Source organism: Macaca thibetana, chromosome 3, assembly GCF_024542745.1.
Source record: "Macaca thibetana thibetana isolate TM-01 chromosome 3, ASM2454274v1, whole genome shotgun sequence".
Taxonomy (NCBI): Eukaryota; Metazoa; Chordata; class Mammalia; order Primates; family Cercopithecidae; genus Macaca; species Macaca thibetana.
Window position 1 is genome coordinate 15,417,181 of NC_065580.1, and position 19,399 is coordinate 15,436,579.

At 43.8% G+C, this 19,399-nt stretch overlaps 1 protein-coding gene across 1 annotated transcript in view; it reads right to left on the reverse strand.

Moving 5' to 3' along the window:
- Positions 1–19,399, reverse strand: part of CLCN1 (chloride voltage-gated channel 1) — a 38,461-nt gene that overhangs the window by 5,477 nt on the left and 13,585 nt on the right. The window contains exons 8-20 of the mRNA XM_050784932.1: positions 17,441–17,566; positions 17,022–17,106; positions 16,686–16,787; positions 15,838–15,922; positions 15,424–15,573; positions 8,916–8,985; positions 8,591–8,701; positions 5,976–6,189; positions 5,613–5,746; positions 2,223–2,464; positions 1,737–1,848; positions 1,330–1,409; positions 1,042–1,080 (exon numbers count right to left, since the gene is read on the reverse strand). Coding sequence (XP_050640889.1) covers positions 1,042–1,080; positions 1,330–1,409; positions 1,737–1,848; positions 2,223–2,464; positions 5,613–5,746; positions 5,976–6,189; positions 8,591–8,701; positions 8,916–8,985; positions 15,424–15,573; positions 15,838–15,922; positions 16,686–16,787; positions 17,022–17,106; positions 17,441–17,566 — 1,550 coding nt within the window. The remainder of the gene's footprint in view (positions 1–1,041; positions 1,081–1,329; positions 1,410–1,736; positions 1,849–2,222; positions 2,465–5,612; positions 5,747–5,975; positions 6,190–8,590; positions 8,702–8,915; positions 8,986–15,423; positions 15,574–15,837; positions 15,923–16,685; positions 16,788–17,021; positions 17,107–17,440; positions 17,567–19,399) is intronic.

Below are 19,399 nucleotides of genomic sequence, written 5' to 3' on the forward strand. Positions count from 1 at the left end.
TCCACATTCTGTTCCCTCCTCACAACCAAGTGCATTCAGAATGCTTGACTTTTCTCTCTTGAAGATTGGATAACCACCTCTTTTAGGAAAGTAGGCATTTGTTTGTCCCCATGAGGCACCATGGTCATTATTTTCTTCCTTTTTCAATTCTTCCCAGTAGCAATGCCTAGCATTTTCCAGTTGTTCACTGTCTCAGGGCCCTGATCAATCCAGCACAGTAACCTCCACCAGGGGCAGATTTCCTCATTTTGGTCATTTTGGTTTTTTTTTTTCTTTTTCTTTTTCTTTTCTTTTCTTCTCTTTTCTTTCTTTTTTTTTTTTTTTTTTTTTTTGTGGGTTTTTTTTTTGTTTGTTTTGTTTTGTTTTGTTTTTGAAGTGGAGTCTGGCTCTGTCACTCAGGCTGGAGTGCAGTGGTGCGATCTCCCCTCACTGCAACCCCCGCCTCCCAGGTTCAAGTGATTTTCGTGCCTCAGCCTCCCAAGTACCTGGGATTACAGGCGTGTGCCACTATGCCCGGTTAATTTTTGTATTTTTAGTAGAAATGGGGTTTCACCATGTTAGCCAGGCTGGTCTCAAACTTCTGACCTCAAGTCATCTGCCTGCCTCAGCCTCCCAAAGTGCTGGGATTACAGGCGTGAGCCACCACGCCCAGCCTCCCATTTTAGTTTTGATGTTCTTCTTCCATGTTGCTGTTTTAGTGCCAGCCTCCTGGTGACATTTTACCTCCATTAAAGCTTTGCCTGATCCAGAAAGTCCATAATCTCTAAAAGATCTGGGGCTCATCTTAGCACCATGGCCCCATTTACTCATGGAGGCTCAAAGTTTTTCTCCTGAAATGACGTGTCCCTCCGAGAACACCTCCATGACCCATCACACACTCATTAATCTCTCCATAATCATCCTTATTTCCATCCTGTCAAAATACTTCCCATCTAGATCACATTCTATTTCACGACAACACAATAAAGAAGGTAGAAACAAATTAGAAATATCTTCATTTGACAGAACAATCTACCCCAGATTTTGGTTTCCCTTACTCACCTCTTCAGGTGACATGTTATCCACTAAATCTGTGGAATCCTAGAGAAGAAAGACACAGGTCCAAGTTCTTTCCCTCTTCTTCCCATGGTTCATATGGTTCCCAATGAAACAATAGCCATCCCTCCCTGGCCAGGACCACCGATGCCTCCTTTCCATTAATCATCCCTTCCATATGATTAAACTCCTCCTCCTTGGTGGGGTTTCTGCCTTCCTGATTTAAGAACCATGGGTTTCTCACTCTTCAAGGGTAGGCTCCCTTTCCCCTGTATCCCAAACACATCTCCTCACCTGGGTTGCTTTCTTCTTTGGGGGGCGAGCTCTGCCCAGCAGGCAGTGAAGCAGGGACTGGAAGATGGAGGGTCTTTGACCTGACAGGAAAGGTGAGTGGATGGAAATGGACACAAAGCAACAGGAAACGGCTAGGGGCCCCACGCAGTGCCTGACACTTGCCTCCAAAGAGCTGCACTTCCCAGATACCTCACCCTCTCTTCCACCATCCTAAATCACCCTCTGCTCCCACTCCCTGGGACAGTGACAAGGAGAATTGATGAATAAGAACCCTTTCCTCCTTCAATCCCCCAGCCTCACCCCCGACCCTACACCACATAGGAGTTGCATGCAGGTCAAGGTCAGGTCCAAGTGACCAGAGATAACCCACAAGGCATGAGTTGGGGTGCATGAGGGAAGAGCGTCACCTGCAGGCTCTGGTGCTTCCGGCTGCTGTTTGTGGCCAGGCAGAGGCCCATTGGGCTCTTCTGGGGACAGAGGGGCAGTAGTAGAGGGATGGAGAGGAAGGGAAGGAGGAAGCTGTAAGGAAGAGTAAGAAGTCTCAGCCTGGAAGCAGAGACTGCCTGAGTGGGCCTTCACTGCCTTTACCAGTCGGTGGATGTTCTGGGAAAGCGAACTCTGTTCTTCCCCCCAGTTCAGAAATTCCTGTATCCCTTTGAATTGTCGAGACCATCATCTGCAACCTTATCTTCTTTAGTCCCTGGACCCAGAGGCACTGGTCTCTTTGGTACCTGACCCAGAATTTCTGGCTTTCTCAGTTACCAGCCTCTCCCCTCCCTCTTCCCACTACTTTCAGGGAAACTACCCCTGTCCCAAGCCCAGCCCAGCCCAGACGACGCTTTTCCTTTTGCCCCTGATCTATCCCACTCCCTGGCCCTTCCTGGCGCGGTCACCTCGCTCTTCCCAGAGACGTCTTCGTCTTCATCCTCATCCACAAAGGCGAAGGACTCGGGCCGGCCTGGAGGCGCGCCGGGGAGCCCCTCCCCAGCCAGCCGCGCCTTCCCGTCGTAAGGCAGCTCCGACAACTTCCGCGCTATCTCCTGGGCCGCGCGCAGCCTGCGCTCAGGACACAGGTGGCGCTGCAGGAGGGCCTGCAGTTCCGACCGCTCCACCGAGCCCAGCAGGATCATTGAATCTGAGGGAAACCCACGCCCTGCCTGAGCGCCCCCTCCAAGCCCTCCCGCACCACCGCGCTCCGCATCCCTGAGAAGGAACGGAGAAGCGCCACCCCGCCCCCCTGCCCCCCCCGCCCCCTCCCCACATCTTTCTCAGCTTCCTACAAACTCATTTTAAGAATCCTGCAAGATTAACCTCACTCCCTTTTATTTCATCCATTTAGCAGGTACGGGGCCAATTCCAATTAGTAGAGCACTAATTGGGCTAATTTGTACTTATTTTGATGAGGCCTTATATAGATTTCAGATAGGTGAGCTGATAATTAAGTAGGCGAACCAATGCTGTCCAAATAAAAAGAAACATGAGAAGCCATTTAAATAAGCTGAGACGTGAATCACGCTCTGAAAGAACTCTATAAGCAATACAAACATTATCTCTCTCCCTGGAAGAAGGGAAACAAGGGAACTCTCCCTGTTGTATCTGACATTTCATCATTTAAAAAACCTGGGCCGGGCGCGGTGGCTCACGCCTGTAATCCCAGCACTTTGGAAGGCCGAGGTGGGTGCGTCGCCTGAGGTCAGGAGTTCGAGACCAGCTTTGGCCAACATGGTGAAACCCCATCTCTATTGAAAATACAAAAATTAGCTGGGCGTGGTGGCAGGCGCCTGTAATCCCAGCTACTCGGGAGGCTGAGGCAGGAGAATCGTTTGAACCCGGGAGGCAGAGGTTGCAGTGAGCTGAGATTGCACCACTGCACTCCAGCCTGGACAACAAGAGCAAGATTTTGTCTAAAAAACAAACAAACAAACAAACAAAAACAAAAAACCCTGCTAGGATAAAAACAAAATGCCTACTTTTCCTGAGAAGGTTCTTTTATATGATTATAGAAATTCTGCTACTATAATTAACATTTTTATTAAGTTTTAAGGCCATGACATTGCAGCAGTGTTATGGAGATGAATTCTGCTGTTAGGTCTCAGTCATTATTATGAAAACCTTGCACCTCACTTCTTGGCTGTGCCCCTGCTCTAATAAAGAGCCTCTGCTGTAGAACATGGAAGGTATCTGAGATTTGGGAAAATATTTGAATTAATCCAATTTGAGAAATTTGGATATTCTGATTATCAGAAATCAGAACTAACAATCTTAATGGCTCTAAATGACCCTACATAATTTTTCTTAATTACACTAATTCAAACACTAGGAAAGAGTTCATTTAATATCTAGTAGATACCTATAACAAGGCACTCTGGGCATATAGAATCCATAGACTCTATTCTCAAGGAATGCCCACCTAGTGAGGAAGACAAGATACAGATATATAAACGACAATAAGAAATCATACAAAGCAGGATGAGGTGTCAAAGGATGGTGAAGGCAGAGAAATGTGAAATTATTGTTTACTAAAAACCATTCACTCCTCCATATGAAACAGTTCCAGCCAGGCGCAGTGGTTCACGCCTGTAATCCCAGCACTTTGGGAGGCTGAGGCGGGTGGATCGCCTGAGGTCAGGAGTTCGAGACCAGCCTGGCCAAAAAGATGAAATCCCGTCTCTACTGAAAATACAAAATTAGCAGGGCATGGTGGTGTGTTCCTGTAATCCCAGCTACTCGGGAGACTGAGGCAGGAAAATTGCTTAGAACCCAGGAGATGGAGGCTGCAGTGAGCTGAGATGTTGCCATTGCAGTCCTGCCTGGGCAACAGAGCAAGGCTCTGTCAAAAAAGAAAGAAAGAGAGAGAGAAAGAAAGAGAGACAGAGAAGGAAGGAAGGAAGGAAGGAAGGAAAGAAAGAAAGAAAGAAAGAAAGAAAGAAAGAAAGAAAGAAAGAAAGAAAGAAAGAAAGAAAGAAAGAAAGAGAGAGAAAGAAGAAGAAGAAGGAGGAGGAGGGGGGAAGGAAGGAAGGAAGGAAGGAAGGAAGGAAGGAAGGAAGGAAGGAAGGAAGGAAGGAAGGAAGGAAGGAAAGAAAGAAAGAAAAGAGTTCCAACTCTTCCATAAGTTGGGCATTAAAGAACAAGCAGGACTTACTTAAGCATCAAATGGAACCATGTAAGAAGCTATGGGATTTACATTAATTGTCATTATTCATGGATTCCCTATTTGTGAATTCAGCTAGTCACTAAAATATATTTGTAACACAAAACCAATAGTAGAGGTGCTTTCAGTGTAATTTGCAGGCATGCATAGAGCAACAAAGATTTTTAGTTGCCCGATGCCCCTGTTCACAGCTGAAGTTGAACAAAGCAGTGCTCTACCTTCTTGTTTCAGTTTTCACACCGTAAACAGGTGCTCATTTTGTAGTCTATTTAATGCCATCCTTTTTACATTTTTGTGCTTTGTGTTGGTGATTTTGTTGCTAAAAATGGCCACCAAATATATGTCAAAGTGCTGTCTACTGTTCCTAGTGCAAGAAGGCTGTGATGAGCCTTATTGAGAAAATATGTGTGTTAAGTAAGCTTAATTCAGGCAAGGGTTATAGTGCCGTTGGCCACAAATTCAATATTAATTAATCAACAATATCTATGAAATAAGGTGTCTTTACCAGAAACACACATACAACAAGGTTATGTATTGATTGGTTGATGGAAATGTGACCGGAGACTCACAGGAATCCAGGCCTGCATTTTTCCTAGGAGCAATTGTTCAGTATAGTATTTGAACTTAATACTTAATTGAACGTGACTACCATGAATTATGAGAATTGACTGTATTTAGTGGGATTTTTTTTTTTTTTTTTTTTTGACAGAGTTTCATTCTTGTTGCCCAGGTTGCAGTACAATGACGTGATCTTGGCTCATTGCAACCTCCGTCTCCCGGGTTCTAATTACAGGCATGCGCCACCATGCCCGGCTAATTTTGTATTTTTAGTAGAGACAGCATTTCTCCTGTCTTTGGTCAGACTGGTCTCGAACTCCTGACCTCAGGTGATCCGCCCACCTCGGCCTCCCAAAGTGCTGGGATTACAGGCATGAGCCACCATGCCCAGCCCTTTTAATTGGATTTTTAACTGTCTTTTTGTGCTTGTGTATGGCTTAATTTTTCCTTCCTTGTACATAGCACATTGGATGGCCCCTAAAGACAAAGCCCCCACCACGGGGCCTCCTCTACCTCTATGTGACACTTATTCAGGTCATTAGCTCTGGAGTCTGCTTCTTTCCTTCCCACTGACCTTTTGAGTCAACCAGTGGTAAAGTCTTGACTGTGGTGGTCTGGAGCAGGGTTCGCAACTCCCCATATGTGTAAGAAGCTGAAACAAACTTCACATCACGTACCATGATGTCCTCAACAAAGATGGTATATTTACTATGGAGGGAGAAAGCATGGTGGGTTAGCCCCACCATATACCTATCCCTTCCATTCCTCCCATAAGATTTGCCATACTTTCAGTCACTCACAATATCTATTAAATGCATGAGAATATAATAATAATTTAAAACAATGTTTCCAAACATTAACCCTAAGCTCAATCTCAGCCTCTGAACCTCCCACTCTCCCCATCAGATCTGAACTAATTCCATCTAGTGCCCCTGACCTGAGCTGGTTCCAGCCAAGGTCAGGCAAGTAGGGTAGCTTCTTGACCTGGATGATGCTGTCATAGAGAGAGGGCTGCAGGCTCTGAGCCACCATATTGGCCAAGATAACAGCCACCATCATGGGCAGGATGTGAGCAATCTGACCCGTTAATTCGAAGCAAATCACAGCTGTGGAGACTGTGTGGGACACGGCACCAGTCAGCGCTGCTGCTCCTAGAATGACACAGGAATGCACCTGTAGGTTAGGACTACCGTTCTTAGCATGGAGGACATATGGGGATGGGATGGGAATAACACGGAATGAGAGACAAGATCCTGGTCAGTGCCAACACTCATAATGATTTGTCAAGAATAGGGACTAGAATACTGAACTCTTAGGAAATCATAATTTTGATCTCATTCTATAACCTTCACCAAGTTACAAAATCTTTGTGTGCGCCAAAATTTTCATTTATAATATGAAGATAGTGATGTCCTATCCATTCCTTGCTTTTAAAAGTTTGGATGATTATTCACTGAGCATTTTATTTTATGTTTAATTATTATTATTATTATTTGAGACAGAGTCTCACTCTGTCACACAGGCTGGAGTGCAGTGGTGCAATCTCGGCTCATGGCAACCTCCACCTCCCAGGTTCAAATGATTTTCCTGCCTTGGTCTTCCAAGTAGCCAGGACTACAGGCATGCACCACCACACACGTCTAATTGTTGTATTTTTAGTAGAAACAGGGTTTGCCATGTTGGCCAGACTGGTCTCAAATTCCTGGCCTCAAGTTATCCGTCTGCCTCAGCCTCCCCAAGTGCTGAGATTACAGGCGTGAGCCACTGTATCAGGTCTCTTCACTGAGCATTTGACAACTCAGTTATGACATTTTTTTTTTTACGTTGGGCTTTAGGTATTAATGCCAAGAATTAATGAGTAAATAGAGTGGAAACCCAAGAATCGTGCTGTGGACTTGGAGCAATGAGACTTGTGTCAGATCCTGCTGTTACTATTTCTCAATGGAATGAGTAGAGCTTAATTCCTCTGGAATCCCATGCCCTCAACTATAAAGTGAAAGGGGTCATTTAGATGATTTCTAAGGCCCTTGTAGATCTGAAACTTTATAATTCTATAAGCTCCCTGAAGATAGAATCTATCTTGTTAATTTTTGGTTGTTTTCCCACTAACCAAAATAGTCACTTGTGCATTAACTATATTTCTTATTTAAATATGGAAGAGATATCCTATGGGGAAAATGTAGAGGAAGGCACATATGAAAATGTAACAAGAAAAAGTCAGCTGTGCATGGTGGCTCATGCCTATAATCCTAGCACTTTGGGAGGCCAAGACGGGTGGATGACTTGAGGCCAGGAGTTTGAGACCAGCCTGGCCAATATAGTGAAACCCCATCTCTACTAAAATTACAAAAATTAGCCAGGCATGGTGGCATGTGCCTGTAATCCCAGCTACTTGGGAGGCTGAGGCAGGGGAATCACTTGAGCCCAGGAGGCAGAGGTTGCAGTGAACCCAGATTGTGACACTGCACTCCTGGGCAACAGAGCAAGACTCTGGAAAGAAAAGAAGAGAAGAGAGGAAAGAAGGAAGGCAGGAAGGCAGGAAGGCAGGCAGGCAGGAAGGAAGGAAGGCAGGAAAGCAGGAAGGAAGGAAGGAAGGAAGGAAGGAAGGAAGGAAGGAAGGAAGGAAGGAAGGAAGGAAGGAAGGAAGGAAGGAAGGAAGGAAGAAAGGAAGAAAGAAAGAAAGGGAGAGAGCAAGCAAGAAAGCACCACAAAAGGGAAATATAGGGAGGAATGACACTACTGGATATTGCATACAACATGCTTCAGAACATAAACAATCACAGGATGTGTATACAAGGAAATGTTCACAAGGGAGGCATGTGTACCAGGAAGTCATGAAGTTGGAGAACAAGAGCAGTGACCCTCATTGATGAAAGAGGCTTTTATAAAGAAACTATGTCAGGTGAGCAGGGTACCAAGTGAGCTAGAAAGCTGGTCAGCAATTCTCTATCTAGGGAAGGCATGGCCTGAGATGCTATGGAATTTTGGTGAGGAAGGGAGGAAGCACAATAATCCCAGGATTCTATTGGTGTTAGGCATAGCTCTATCTTAGAAGTCATTTTAGAATAAAGAAACTAGGGCTCAGAAGCAGCTATCTTGCTTCATGGTCACTGATAACAAACAGCAGGAGAAATCTAGAGCTATGTTTCTTAGCTCTTAGTCCTGTGCTCTTAACTCCCCATCAATATAAACACGTCTCAGGTTGAGTCAATCGCCTGCAACCTGAGCCAATCACCTGCATTGTTGGTTCCATGATTCCTAGGAAGGAAAGATAGAACCCTTATCAAACATCCAGACACAATCCTAGAATCTTACGATCTCATTTGATCCCTATGACCCTTTTCCACATGAGGAAGCTAAGGCTCACAGAAGTTCAATAAGAAATAATGAGAGTCAGAGTCATAGGTATGTTATCTGAGTATAAGTCGAGTTAAGTAGCACTAAATTAAAATTGTATTGTGTAGCCTAGAATGAAGATCCAATGGGAGAGTTTAAGTTTGGGAGTCTGGAGTACTCAGTGTTTGATTACAGGGAAGTGGGAATGTTTCTCACCAATTACTGCATAGCCCCCAGGTAGGATCTTATAGATGATGTCATCAAATAAAATACCATCAGGAAACAGCATGGCCATGATCTCTCCTACCAGCCTTCCAAATGCAGCTCCTAGAGGAAAGATAAAAGGAAGTTATCTTAAAAAGATAAAAGAAAGATAAAAGGTGTTACAAGATCCAAGTTCCTTGCTCTCTGTTTTCAGAACCAATCTCTCCTGGGTGTTAAGACGAAATATAAACTCCCAGCATCCCGGGCCTTTCCTTATGTTTCCGGTATCCTAGATTGCAACTCTGAGTCAGACCCCAGGCTTCCCATCAGAACTTACCTAGCACAAACACAGGCATGAAGCCTCCGCAGGGTATGGGCATAGTGGTGGCCACGATGGACATCCAGAACTGCAGTAAAAAGAAGCGTTGGAATACCCTTTCAGCTCTGCCCAGTAGACATGCACACACACATCTCCCTTCCCACTATCCTTTCTGTAGAAATCCTGGGATAGCTGATCCTTCTGAAAGCCACTTTGTCTGTCACCCTTCTTCCAGAAACAAAAACCATAGAGCTCTCAGGCTAAGAGATTACCAAAGACAATACAGGAATACTATCAGAAGTTTCCTCCAGATGACTAGACCAAATCCCTCCTACTTTGAGTGCCTGTATTTGCCTTTCAGCAGTCTAGAACAAAGAATGGAGCCCCAGAGTACTTCTCTTTCTCTGCCCCCAAAGAGCCCCAGCCCACTGTACCCTTTTAGTCCAGAAAGTTTGCCTCAGCAAATAGCCTGAAACTCTTGAAGCTGGAGGAAAACGTTTCCTACTCAGGTTATATTTCAGAAAAGGAGCTCCAGTTCTTTCTTTATTTTTTATTATTTTTATTTATTTATTTATTTATTTTGAGACAGGGTCTCGCTCTGTCACCCAGCACCCAAGCTGAAATGCAGTACCATGATCTCGGTTCACTGCAACCTCTGCCTCCAAGGTCCAAGCTATTTTCCTGCCTCAGCCTCCCGAGTAGCTGGGACTATAGGTGCATGCCATCATGCCCACCTAATTTTTTTGTATTTTTAGTAGAAATGGAGTTTTGCTACGTTGACCAAGCTGGTCTTGAACTCCTGACCTCAGGCAATCTGCCCGCCTCTGCCTCCCAAAGTGCTGGGATTACAGGTGTGAGTCACTGCGCCCGGTCGAGGAGCTCCAGTTCTAAGTGTCAGACATTTAAAGTCTGAGTGACTTATCTGGTCATTCATAGAACCATCTATACGGTGAAACTCACAGTAGAACCTGGAGAGAAGACTTACTTGCCTGAGCCACTTGCTTTAATCATCAGATCACCTTAAACAAGGATCAAAATTTAGATCTGTCCTGGCTATATACTGGAAGGGTAAATTGAGAAAGCTTGATAAGTCAGCCAATGTAATGGAAAAAAAAAAAATCTCTAAGGCCAACTTTGTAAGCTAGAACTCCAATAGAAATTGAGACAATTTTACAAAAAGCAATATGTACATTTTGAGGCAAAGAGTACAAAAGAATTGGCCGGGCATGGTGTCTCACACCTGTAATCCCAGCACTTTGGGAGGCCGAGGTGGGTAGATCACAAAGTCAGGAGCTCGAGACCATTCTGGCTAACATGGTGAAACCCAATCTCTACTAAAAATAAAAAAATAAAAAAATTTAAAAAAAAAATTAGCCGGGCGTGGTGGCGGGCACCTGCAGTCCCAGCTACTCGGGAGACTGAGGCAGGGGAATGGCGTGAACCCGGGAGGTGGGACTTGCAATGAGCTGAGATCTTGCTTCTTGCCACTGTACTCCAGCCTGGGCGATGAACGAGACATGGTCTCAAGAAAAAAAAGAGTACAAAAGAATTGAGAAATAGAATGGAAAAAAGGCTAGTTGTTGAACTTTTTAAATATCTGTAAAAGAAATAAAAGTATGAGATGTAATATGTAAGCAAAGCAACAGGTTTATATGGCCCTTCCAAAATAAGTAAACCACTCTCAGAAAAGGATCTCAAACTTATTAGGTACAAGAGGGTAGCAGCTAAAGTTCAGACAAACTGCCAAGGTGAAAGTATTCACAGTTTTAGAGCTGTGCGCAATTGCACTGTAAGCTAATGAGAAATATATTTCTTAATTTTCAGAACCTTAGGAAGAAAGAACTTCCCCCATCCAGGGCTGACCTCAGGAAGCAGTGACAAAGACTCAGAGAAAGTCTCATCCCAGAAGCTCTGAGATGAGGCAAAACACATACTCCTTCATGTCAGAATATGACTATTCAAAACAGTTGAGAACTATAAAAATAAATGGGCAAAATGAAGAGAATAGAGACTGAGAATCCCCTGAGGACAGAGAGTGCATCTTGTCCTTTCTGCCTTCCCTCTGCACTGGTGCATAGTGCTCAGTAAATGTAGGAACGATGTAGCTAGGTGAGTAGGTAGAAAGGAAGGAAGGAAAGAACGAAGATGGGCTGAACAAATAGTATTCATGCAAAGCAGGAAAAGCTTCTCAGAGCTAATATTTGCTAAAACACTAAAGAGTAATGCTCATCCAAGGGAACTTGTTTTAAAATGCAGATGACCAGACCCCACTGGAAGCTACCACATCAGATTGTCTGCAGATAGGGCTATAGGCACTTGTAATTTAAGCTTCTTAAGTGATTCTGACATTTAACAGTTGGATACCCCTTGAACTATCCTGTACCATCTCTTTGAAATAAGTATGTAAGAGCCATAAGAGATTTTGTAGGCTCAGGTTAATCTGAAAGCTCTAGCAATTCATATAACAGGTGACCAATAGGTCTGATTTCAGAGGATGTACTTTAGATTATCCTCCAAGATATGTGTAAGAACAGTATTAAGATCAGAGGACATTGAAGTTATCAACTCCGGTAGTAAGGATGTTGACACATGAGATTAGCAAACTTTTTTTAGCTATTGGCACGTGAAAGAAAAGATCCAGAAGTAATGTGAAACACAAATAACTCCCAAGACTGTCTTCTTTCTTTCTCTTTCTTTTCTTTTTTCTCTTATCTTCTCTTTTCTTTTCTTTCTCTCTCTTTCCTTCCTTCCTTCCTTCCTTCTTTCCTTCCTTTTTTCCTTCTTTTTTTTTTTTTTGACAGAGTCTCACTCTCTCACCCAGGCTGGAGTGCAATGGTGTGTCAGCTCACTGCCACCTCTGACTCCTGCATTCAAGCAATTCTCCTGCCTCAGCCTCCCAAGTAGCTGGGATTACAGGCACCTGCCACCACACCAAGGTAATTTTTGTATTTTTAATAGAGACGGGGTTTTGCCATGTTGGCCAGGCTGGTCTCAAACTCCTGACTTCAGGTGATCTGCCTGCCTTGACCTCCCAAAGTGCTGGGATTACATCCAGCTTTTTTTTTTTTTTTTTCAGATCTAGACCTACAGAACTCCCAAGATCTGAAATACTCAACTCCAGGGAACTGGAAAACTGGAAACCCATTATTTGGACCCTTCATTAGAAGGAGTGAAATGAAGGATTCACCTCGGGAGAATGAAGTGAAAAGAGTGAAAAAAAATTCTACAGAGCCTCAGCCTGTGCAGAGAACTTAGTGATACTAGGTAACAATGTTAGACTTACTAAAAGCGAACTGAGGATTTGGAATGGTATTCATACTCATTGTAAAAACTCTTCTCTTGATGTATAATGTAATGATCTTACCATGTCATGAGACTGAGGAAGATGGAAGTTCCCTTCATTAATACTATAAAACACCTGAATTGGCCGGGCGCGGTGGCTCACGCCTGTAATCCCAGCACTTTGGGAGGCTGAAGCGGGCGGATCACGAGGTCAGGAGATCGAGACCATACTGGTCAACATGGTGAAACCCTGTCTCTACTAAAAATACAAAAAATTAGCCGGGCGTGGTGGTGGGCACCTGTAGTCACAGCTACTTGGCAGACTGAAGCAGGAGAATGGCGTGAATCCGGGAGGCGGAGCTTGCAGTGAGCCGGGATCGTGCCACTGCACTCCAGCCTGGGCGACAGAGCAAGACTCCATCTCAAAAAAAAATAAAAAATAAAAAATAAAAAAAAACCAGCTGAATTGAGAATCTTACCTGCCTGTACAGATGCTGCCAGAAGACCACATAGACTACATTTCAAATTAGACACTGGAAAAAATTGTTTCAGTCATGTTTATATTTTAATTTAGCTACGTATCCTACCTAGCTAAAAAATAAGAGCATGGTTATTGTGTCCAATGACAGTGAAAATGCTGAGAAGTGGTGATAACCAGGGAATATCATAGATTTGTAGCAGGGAGTGGTTTTATGCTTATAAGTATTATAGGATATTATAGGCCGGCTGCAAACTGTTGGGCTTGAAATATAGTCCAGGAAGTATAAGTTTCTTTTTCTGATACATGAATGATGTAACATTATCAAGGATATAATCTAGTGAGAAATTAATAAAAGTGGCATACAGTTGAGTCCTCTATATCATCTAAGTAGATTTCTCCCAATAAGCTGGAATTTGTGAAGTGGAATCCAGACACATACTTAGGAATCTGGGGAGCTGGGATGAGGTTTAGGGGAAATGTTGAAAAATATACAGTATTTTGTTTCTACAGAACTTTTCAAAATCTCGATCTTTTAAAGGTACATATGATGCCAATGTTGCCATATAGCTCAGTCTAGAGAAATCTCAGAAAAATACAGTTATAATCATTGGACTACCATTCAATTCTGAGATCCAGCAACATGTGTACTTGGTTACTGTAGGTGGGTTTGTGTATTCAACAACTAATTATAGGAGGTTGGGATTTATAAATTAGAGAAGATAAACTCTATAATGAAAGTCTAAAAATCAAATCCCTAACAAGACACTGATAACTCCTTTTATGATATAAAAGGAAAATCTTTTGAAGAAAGACATTTTAAAGGGATTAAATTAATAAAGTGAGTGTGCAAAATATGAATGATATAGACCCAACTAAACCACCTAAAGTGGAATAGGGAAGATCATTTGCAAATGCAGTTTCTAGAAACCCTGGGAATATGTTACAGAGTTGAAATTCAGTGTTTCAAATATCTGCTGTCTCTAGTCATAACATCACTGAAAAGTACATTAAATAAACAGCAAAAAATAGAAGAACATTTTAAAATATTTTGAATTTTTTTTTCTGTTGCAAGCATAAGATTAGCTAAAGGTTAATGATGAAATACTATGTACTTGGCACATAGTAAATGCTTAATAACATTTATTGAACAAATGAATATATGAACTCACTGTAGCTACTGCAATATAAATATAACTTAGTGACTCATATCCTGGGAAAACATAGATTTATAAAAGGTATCATAAATAAGTTAATAGCAAGGTATTCAAAAGCTTGAAAGTTCAGTATGGACAGACTTATAAATGAGAACTCTAATATATAGAGGAAAGTGTTGTGGTTAGGCAAGACACACTATTAGTAAAAAGATAATCACCACAAAAGAAAAAAAAGGCAATCAACTTTTTTTTTTTTTTTCTTGAGACGGAGTATTGCCCTTGTCGCCCAGGCTGGAGTGCAATGGCACAATCTTGGTTCACTGCAACCTCCACCTCCTGGGTTCAAGCAATTCTCCTGCCTCAGCCTCCCAACTAACTGGGATTACAGGCATGCGCCACAACACCTGGCTAATTTTGTATTTTTAGTAGAGACAGCGTTTCACCATGTTGGTCAGGCTGGTCTTGAACTCCTGACCTCGGATGATCCACCTGTCTCGGCCTCCCAAAAGTGCTGGGATTACAGGCGTGAGCCACTGCGCCCGGCAAGCAATCAGCAATTGTAATAGATGTCACAACCAGGGTTAGGAATAAAAATATCTTATTACAAGGCAGTAATTGAGAAGTCTATAAATACATAATCCTTGATGGGCAGATATGAAAAAAAAGTGATGTAAAAGAGATCATCTTTTATTGCCCAGTTGAAGCTAGAAGAATCTGGTTTGGGAATGGCAAAATCCTCACAGCTTCATCACCTAAATAGAGAATAATAACATTTATAAAAATTATGTGTAGTCACTAATACAATTAATTTAAATATTTTATCCCTTTTGAAGCTCTACAAAAGAGATTATTGACAAGCCTGGGGAAAAAAGATGCTCAAATCACCTAAAAATGGATCATCAGATACATGGAGAATGAAGTACTTAATTATCTAATAAGTGGGGGGATTTGTTTAATTAATCCAAGGCTTTTACAGTTATTTATAATGCTTAACTCTATCTTGTACTTTTTTACTTGGCTATTGTGATGGCTTAGTCATTTAGCAAGAAGAACAATTAGAAGGGTTAGATAACTATGCCAAACAACACTAAATTGACATGAATAGAGCAATTAACTCAGATACTGGTTTACTTCTACAGCAACTTACTATTCTATAATTATTATTATTATTTATTTTTAGACAGAACCATGCTCTGTCACCCAGGCTGGAGTGCAATAGCACAATCTCGGCTCACTGCAACCTCCACTTCCCAGGTTCAAATGATTCTCCTGCGTCAGTCTTCCAAGTAGCTGGGATTACAGGTGTGCGCCACCATGCCCAGCAATTTTTTTTTGAATTTTTGGTAGAGATGGGGCTTTGCTATATTGGCTTGGTTGGTCTTGAACTCCTGGCGTCAAGTGATCCGCCTGCCTCAGCCTGCCAAAGTCGTGGGATTACAGGCGTGAGCCACCTTGTCTGGCCAACTCTATGGTTTTCAAATGACTTATTTTTAGGTTGGATGAAGACCAAATGAAGTTCTACCCCTTCCTACCCTATGCAAACCCTGGGTTCCTAGACGGAAAACAGATAGAGCTAAGTTTAGGGTGTTGCTATTGTCAGGAGCAGTACCTTCATGACGAAGAAGAGAAAGATGATGATGACAACGTTGACACGGGGGTGAATCCACACAGCTGACTGGCCCAGGCTCTCAAGATCACCTGCATGTTTCACCCACGTATTGTTGTCGAACAAAGTACTGATGGCTTCTCGGGGCATCAACTGAGAGAGGAAGAAGCAGAAGGGGTGGGTACTCCAGGGATCTCCTGTGCTTCCTTTTTTAGAAAACTTATTCCGCAGCCTCATTATTCAAGGGTCTCTTTTGCCCTTTTCTCAGGGAGAATCGCAAAAGTCTATCCTTGGACAAAACTACTTATACTCTGAAGCCTGAGGGATGTCCGTGCTGTTTCCTCTTTCCCATGCGGCCCCAGTAACCTAGTCATGTGCTTAGTGACCCGACCCCACCTCAGCTCCCCAAGAGCTGACCTCTCCGGCCATGAATTGACCCACTCCTGGTGGGAAGGTGAATGAGGCAATGACAAAGGTAACAATTCCAGGATACAGCAGGCGGCTGAAAAAGAAACAGAGTTAACCCCCACAATTCAGCCAACTCACAGTAAATACCATACTGAACGTCGGCAAGCTGAAGCTTCCTGTCTTCCACTGTAGTCTCGTTTATTTAACCGAAATTCTCTTTACACACACAAAAAATATTTGAGGCTGAGTGCAGTGGTTCATACCTGTAATCTCAGCACTTTGGGAGGCCAAGGTGGGCAGATCACCTGAGGTCACAAGTTCAAGACCAACCTGGCCAACATGGTGAAACCCCGTCTCTATTAAAAATACAAAAATTAACCAGGCACGGTGGCACATACCTGTAATCCCAGCACTTTGGGAGGCCAAGGAGGGTAGATCACCTGAGGTCACAAGTTCGAGACCAGCCTGGCCAACATGGTGAAATCCCATCTCTACTAAAAATACAAAAATTACCTGGGCATGTTGGCCCACGCCTGTAATCCCAACTACTCAGGAGGCTGAGGCATGAGAATCGTTTGAACCCAGGAGGCAGAGGTTACAGTGAGCCGAGATCACACCACTGCACTCCAGCCTGGGTGATGGAGTGAGACTCTGTCTCAAAAAACAAAAACAACAGAAAAATAATCTTTAAATGGGAGACCACACAATTTTCCCCCTCACCACAGTATCAGGGCTTCCTTATATTTTCATGCAAGCCACTCAGAGGCATTTAATGCCTTTCCCAAAGATAAAAAGGGAGGAACTCTTGGAGAAACCAGAAAGTAAATGGGTAGGGCAAAAGAAGGGCGGTGACTCACTGCTTAGCAAGAAACTGGCTGAGGGCCTTGTGATTTCGGACACCGAGCATGACTTGGCGATGCAGATACACAAATACAGCTCCCAGGAGCCCACAGCAAATCCTGAGGGTGTAATTTATAGAGTTGGAATCTTACAGATGTGAAATCCTCATCTCTTGGACCTGACTACTGCAGGGAAACAAATACCAGGCTTCCGTCTTTCCTATCGGCCCACATCCCCCCAGCAATGTACTCTATCTGTGCCAACCCCACCTTCTTTCTGGCTTGGGTCCCTTCCAATCTACAGCCTCACCCCACACCCTGCTCACCACACACAGAGCAGGTAACCCCACTGACCCGATGACAGCAAAAGCTGGTAGTTCCTTCAGGTCAAAGGGGAAATCCATTCGGAAATTGGTTCTGAACAGAGCAGTGATGGTGACTGTAGGATGGAAAGGCCAGGATTATGGTGGGAGCTTTGTAGAAACCCAACAGGGAAACAGAGGTGGGCAGTTTTCAGGATTAATTCCTTCCTTCCTCCAATCCCAGTTTCTCCTCTTGAATGTATTTTCCTTTTTTCTACGCACACCCCTGCATGGACATACTCTCCCACTCCATGACCTGTATCTTTGTCATACACCCTTGGGCCTTGGTCCCACCCCACAAATGATCCCACCCATTATTCCTTTTCTGAACTGCCCCACAGAGTTTTCCTCTGCACCTCATTCCCAGTCTTTCTATTTCACACAGCCTCCACCCCAGGCCTCCTTGGTTACCAGCATCCTTGTTCCACACTGCCAGCACTCGGAACACGAAGGCGCTGAACGTGGCTGCAAAGAATCCTCGCCAGTAGTTCCGAACAGCAAAGTAGGTGGAGGTGACCTCGATGCTAAACAGCACTCCTGCAGGGGCACAGAAGTGTGGTCGGGGGCAGACAGCAGTGAAAGGGCTCCCCCACACTCCCCACTCCTTGGACCTAAGGAGCTTTTGCTGAAACATGAATCTGGGAGGAAGCAGTAGTGGAAAGTCATGAACTCTTGGATTCCCATGCTCAAAACCACACAACCGCTCAGGCTAGGAGTTTTTTATTCTTATTTTTATTTCAGACAAGGGATGGGTTCAACAAGACATAGAGAAGGTTGAAAATGAATGGGCCTTCAACTTCCAAAACATGAGGATCAAGTGTCCGTGCCCTCTGCATCCCTTAGAATGTAGGGTGGAATGGGGTTCACAACTGTCAGATATCCACAGGGACTAAAAGGTAGTTGAAAAAAATCTGCAGAAAAGTTAAGAGAGAGAAAGTTCCAGAGCAGGTCCTCAGTAGAGTTGCCAAGCAGAGCTCAGGATTTACAGGGACTCTCCATAGCACCCTCCTCTGGACTTTCCTACCACTCTACATATACCATGTACCCTGAAGCAACCTTATAAGGAAGACAGAACAAAAATAGGAGGGGACTTTGCAGGAGCTGACAATTCTCGATAGTTCAAGAAAAGAAGGTAGAGGAGTCATACCAATAATAATAATGATGATGATGATGATGATAATAATAATAATAATAATAATAAACTAATACTAGGCCGGGCGCGGTGGCTTATGTCTGTAATCCCAGCACTTTGGGAGGCCGAGGTGGGCGGATCACCTGAGGTCGGGAGTTCGAGACCAGCCTGACCAACATGGAGAAACCCCCATCTCTACTAAAAATACAAAATTAGCAGGTCGTGGTGGCGCATGCCTGTAATTCCAGCTACTCGGGAAGGCTGAGGCAGGAGAATTGCTTGAACCCAGGAGGCGGAGGTTGCAGTGAGCCGAGATCGCGCCACTGCACTCCAGCCTGGGCAACAAGAGTGAAACTCTGTCTCAAAAAAGAAAAGAAAAGAAAAGAAGAAAACCAAAAAACTAAAAACCTGACTTAAAAGGACCAACGCAAGGGGAAAAGCCAAGAGCCTAGAAGAAGATAAAAACAATCATGCTTAAGAAAAGTGGGTGAGGCAAAAGGAAAGCTAAGTAGTAGTTCTAAGTAGTACTGTTTCTGAGCGTAGGTGCTGGAGCAGAAATTGAGGGGGTAGATCTACAGAAAAAGAACAAGGGTTGGTAGGGACAAAGTAAGGAATGCCAGTGAGGGCATAAAAAGCAACACTCAAGAGAGGCAAAGAAAAATAATCTTTCAACATATTAAGAATAAGGGGGGTGGACTTTAATCCGATGCAAAGTAAAAATTGATGACAAAATTACCTAAAACCTAGCTAAGCCTCATCTTTATCAAAAACGAGGAAAAAGAACCAGGGAAATGCAACCATGCACATAATTGGATGAATGGAGATGAGGCCTGACCTCAGGAAACCTTGAACTAGGCCGGTTTGTCCCCTTTCTCTCCGTGTGAACAGAGTGAACGCCCTCTTCAGGCAGCATCTCACATCCTAGTAATTTTCTTCTCCCTGTGCTATATTCAAAAGTCACATCTCTTGAATCCCCCAGGACCACCACCTTCTCTTCTATAGGTGACACTCGACTAGTTACATCGGGTCATTTGCTCCAAGGGGAGGGTGGCCTAATGGTTACATCAGGTCATTTGCACCAGGGGGAGGGTGGCCTAATGGTTACTCCTGAATACAGCAGCTGCTGCAGTTTGGCAGAGGATTTCCAGTGGTCAGTCCCAACTCCCCTTCCCTGGGAAGCCATCCAAAATCCTCCTCTTCAGGTCGAAACCATCTGTCCTTCAGCCTGCGCTCTCAGA